Source organism: Nansenia antarctica, assembly GCF_963989245.1.
Source record: "Nansenia antarctica genome assembly, chromosome: 18".
In the NCBI taxonomy this organism is placed as follows: Eukaryota; Metazoa; Chordata; class Actinopteri; order Argentiniformes; family Microstomatidae; genus Nansenia; species Nansenia antarctica.
This window is the reverse complement of record NC_137691.1, coordinates 12,549,317-12,554,256: the sequence shown is the minus strand read 5'-3', so window position 1 is coordinate 12,554,256 and position 4,940 is coordinate 12,549,317. Positions and strand designations below refer to the sequence as shown.

The 4,940-nt window shown below is 43.6% G+C and overlaps 1 protein-coding gene across 1 annotated transcript in view; it reads left to right on the top strand.

The window, feature by feature from the left end:
- The window catches only part of LOC308173394 (testis-expressed protein 264-like), an 11,541-nt gene extending 6,812 nt beyond the window's left edge, over positions 1–4,729 (top strand). Inside the window, exon 2 of the mRNA XM_080548412.1 lies at positions 3,868–4,729. Within this exon, the coding sequence (XP_080404538.1) occupies positions 3,868–4,092 (225 nt within the window). The 3' untranslated portion in view covers positions 4,093–4,729. The remainder of the gene's footprint in view (positions 1–3,867) is intronic.
- Positions 4,730–4,940: the final 211 nt, after the last annotated feature.

Genomic DNA, 4,940 nt, shown 5'->3' with positions numbered 1-4,940 from the left:
TCGTATGCACAGGATTACAGCGGTAAACAGTTACGGGAAAATGCTTTTGACAAGCTGCTTCTCAACACTGCAGTGAATTATACATTTGCATTTACAACGTTGGCATTTAGCAGACGCCTTTTCTCCAAAGTGACTTACAACAAATGTTGTCTAAGTAAGTGAATCATCTATCCGTCTTTCCAGCCGTCATCGGAAGAAAAAGTAATCTAAGGGACGCTTAGGTGGCGTAGCGGGTTAAGCGTTGACCACGTAACTGCAGGGTTCCCGGTTCGATTCCGGCTGCGGACATATCCTGCATGTCTGTCTCATCCCTTCTCTCTCTCTCTCACCCATCCTTCCTGTCAAATCTCTACTATCTCTATCACAATAAAAATAAAAATATGAGTGGGACTGCCCCACTCAGAAAAAAAAGAAGAAAGAAAAAAAAGTAATCTATGTTAGGACCGGGGGGCTATTGGCTGTCACAATGGTAGATAGGAGTCAAATATAAGAGTAATACCACTACAATACAAGTAGCCGTCACTATAGCTACCGTCGATGAAGGATAGAGGTAATGTGTTTCCTGAAGTAATTTTTATAACCAGTGGTGTTATAACTGAATATGTCAAGAAAGAAATTAAAGCACTGGGGAGCATTGAGAAACTGAGCCCAGTAGCCTATATCAATCCTGCACCACACCGAGATTAATTTCAGTGCGAGTTCCGTTTCCCTGAATGTGGCTGAGAGAAGTCACTGCTGAGTTACCATGGCAACTTATGCCTCAGAACTAACCTGGTACCTACCAGGTTAACTGTCAAGATGGACTTAGATGCGTGTCAAAGATGTCCAACGGGTGGAAACTAAATCCTGAAAGACAGTTCTAGTTCTAGTTCTAGAAAGACGGCCTGGGGTGGCCTGGGGTGGTCCAGTGGTCCAGCACCGCGGTCTACAGTGCACACATATGCCCATGCCCAGTTACAATACTGGAAGAACATCATTACTAGTCCGAAAGGCTTCAAACACCGTTGTAGTTATGTCAGTTCTCGTAAGGCATCACCAATCGGCCTCTTCTCCCCACTGCCATCCTGCAACACAGAATCAGAGCAAGACAGCAGAGATGGAGGTGGCCGTAACAAACCACAGTAGTGAATGTTCATTTATTAAAAAATGAAACTAAAACAATAAGTTGAGGCTAGTATGACGTGGGAATCTGTCAGCAATTTTTTGCCAAGCCATTTCCCTCGCCTCGTTAATTGCGGCAGTATTGCCCTTTTTTGTACTTTTTATTTTCCGTCTTCATAAAGCTCCATAAGCTGTCATTTTCCAGTCATACCGTACTATCTTCTTTTCAACGATCGGCTGTTCTGGGCTGCTTATTACTCTGCGTGCGCGTCCAAAGCGAGCATTTCCAAGCCTGAACAGAGTTAGCGTTGACGAGGCTGAATTGTGTTATTGGAATAACTTGAGTATCAAATCAGTCGAGATGAACTCGATCCAGGCCTTTTCAACTAATCACTGATGTAGATATCAACGTACGTGGAATACCCCCCAGGTGCGTCAGGAAGTGCCACAGTGCCATTGTGTGTGTACTCCGAAAAAATCACCCAGTTATTCAAGAGATAAGAGGCAGGTGTTTAAGTACCACAGAGATAACATCAGTTCTTATCAGTCTGTTTCTCTGCCAGCCAAGTAGCTGGATCTATGAAGGTGTAGAAAGTATGTTCCCCCCCCCCCCCCCCCCCATCAGACGTGTCTCAAACACACCAGCTGGGGAACGGAAGTCCAACAGTGTGTACGTTCCCTAGGGGTAAAAAGTGCCTGATGGATGTAAACAGAGTTTGAGTTCTCTTCTGAAGGCTTGAGTGAAAAAAGCAGCAGCATCCCCACACTCAAATCTGTGCAAAAATCATTCTTTTATGGCAAGCTTTCGGTCATAGACCTTCTTCAGGCATAAAGCAGTGACAAGTGAATGCAGTAGTATAAAGGGTTCAAACAAGGGTCTATAGTAATGTATTCATAGCATAACACTCATGTTGAAGTTCTCATTCAAAAAAGCTCTCTCTGGCATAACCTCCTGTCAACGTCACCCCCTCTCTGAAGAGTAATCTGCTCTATGCCCTGGAACTTAAGGCAGGAAATGGGGTGGGAGTGGTTTTACCAATATCGATTTTATCTCATGGGCATTTTAACACATTTTAAGTACACAACATTTCTTGTATAACATGTGATAACTCCCTTACTGGAATCCCCGTTCTAGGATGTCTAAAATCATTGGTTTTACAAGTATTATGGCACTGGACACAGTGTTTAAGGGGAGCCAGAAGAGTCTGTTTAGGGTTAGGTAATATGCTGGCTCTAACCAATTTATCCTGCAGGTTAGGTCCTCTTTTGTAAACAAAAATAGGTGGATCCGTAAAATGTTGAGTGAGGGCTGGATCTGTGGTCAAGATATGCCAATATTTCAGGATAGTGTTCTTAACAATGCTAGCCTGAGGAGTGTAAGTGGTGATACAAGACACAGAATAATGTTTTTCTTTTTTGACACTTTTTCTCAATAGGGCAGTATTTAGATCTATATTTAGAGCAATGGGGTAAGCATCATCTACACATTGAGTAGAATAACCCCTTTCTACAAAGCATTGTTTCATCCTCAGAGCCTTCTCTATAAAGTTTTCATTAGAATGGCAAAGGCGTCTCAGTCTGTAAAATTGACTTTTAGGTAAGCCATTTTTCAGAGCTCTAGGGTGGGCACTGCTAGCTAGAAGAAAAGTGTTTCTTTCTTGTACAGTGTGGTAAGAAAGAAACACATATCAAGAAAAGACACTCGTTGCAGGTCATACTCAAGAGAGAATTTTAAATCAGGATAAACATCATTAAGGAATAACCCGAATTCCAACAGTTCCTACATTTTCCCTGAAATATGCAAAACACATCATCCAAATATCTGTACCATTTGAGGATTTTTGACAGAAAGGATTGTTGTCAAGGTGATTAATTCACTGGGAGGGAGGTCAGTGCGATCTTGGAGGTAAAAGCCTCGAGCATCTAGTCCTCGTTCATGGGATATGTTTGTATACAAGCTTTCTACATCTAAGGTAACCAAAATGCTATCTCCAGGTAGATCTTTAATTTCTGAAATGTTATTAATGACATCAGTGGAGTCCTTGTTATATGATGGAAGTCTAAGAATATGGCTTAATGAAATTAGACAGGTGTTCAAGAGAATCATTACTGGCTACAGTGGGCCTGCCTTTGGGTTCTACAATACTTTTATGGATCTTTGGTAACATGTAGATCTCGGAAGGTGCTGGGTTCGATTCCTGGTAATCACTGTGTGAGTTTGCATGTTCTCCCCGTGCCGCGTGGGTTTCCTCCGGGCACTCCGGTTTCCTCCCACATGAATGAATGAAACATGCAGTATGAATGAATAAGAATGCGAGTGAATGAGAGTGAATGTGAATGCGAGTGAGCATTCCCAGGGCTCCTTCGAAAATGAGACTCGTCTCAAAGGAATTCCCTGGTAAAATAAAGGTTCATTTCATTTCATTTCATGTAGAACACAGGAGTCACAGGATGTTCACAGTTAAGAAAGTCATGTTCATCTTTAGATATCCAGTTCAAATCCCATGCCCTGTCTGTACCATCTGAAATCTACCTGAAGTAGGCTTAACCTTAAGTTTCTTGTAGAATTGTTCATCATTGATCATGAGCTGGCGGTAGGCCTCTTTTTATAATGTTCTCTTCTGAAGGCTGAACTGAAACTCCTTAACTTGTTTTCACTTCTAAAAGCATACATGCTTTTAAGTGAAAAATAAGTGTAAATAAGTGTGATTTAAGACAGTATTACATTCGCTCTTCTCCCCCCCCCCCCCTCTGTGCTTGTAATAGGCTCGTCCATGGTCCGCCATGTTGCAGTCCCGAAGGCCAGAACCCACTGCATCCCAGGTGCAAGGTGAGGGACGGCGCCGAGGTCGTCCCGATGCTGGTGGAAGATGCCCCCCAGGCCACCTCCGTCATCATCCACGTGGGTGCCAACGACATCGGACGGGAGAGGTCGGAGGAGCTGAAGGACGACTTCCGAGCCCTCATCACCACCGTCAAGGGCACAGGTAAGACCTGCATCATCTCGGGCCCCTTCCCGAGTCCCAGGTATGGCGACACCAAATACAGTAGAATTCGAAGTCTTCACCTTTGGCTACAGGGATACTGCTGTCGTATGCAAATCCCATTTATAGACAATTTCACCACGTTCTTTAACCGTAGTGAGCTGTTTGCGAGAGATAGGTTTCACCCAAACAGGTATGGTGCCCGCCTGCTGTCCATGTCCATGGACCTCGCTGCCCAGCCCTGGACCTGGCCGGTGCCCTGTCAACGCTGATGTGGGATGAGTCCGATCCATTCCTCTAACACCAAACATGCCATCCAGACTATTGTCTCCCATCGGACTCCCACCACCACAAATAAGGTAATACATGGCGCAAATTTGAGAAATGTATTACCCATTTCATTAAGTATTCCCTCGAGTCAGTCCCAGTGTCAAAATGACATCTCCATGGCAATTTTGAATATCAGGTCCCTATCGAACAAAAAAACATTTATCATAAATGAGCTCATTTGTGATAGAAAACTCGACTGTATGCTACTCACAGAAACCTGGCTAGATACAAATGGAGCAGCAGCCCTTATTGAGGCATCTCCCCCCAACTACAGTTTTTTCCAATCAATCAGAAATTGAAAAAAGGGGGGAGGAACAGCTACCATAGCTTCAAATAACTTAAACTGCAGGAGCATATCCTTTGATATATTCTCCTCTTTTGAATATCATGCCACAGTTATGGCATGCCAACCACCTATTCTAACGGTAACTGTATACAGGCCGCCGAAACCAGCCCCTACCTTCCTACCTGACTTCTCTGAGTTCCTATCCATTATCCATCCCAACTATGATAGGATTATTATCA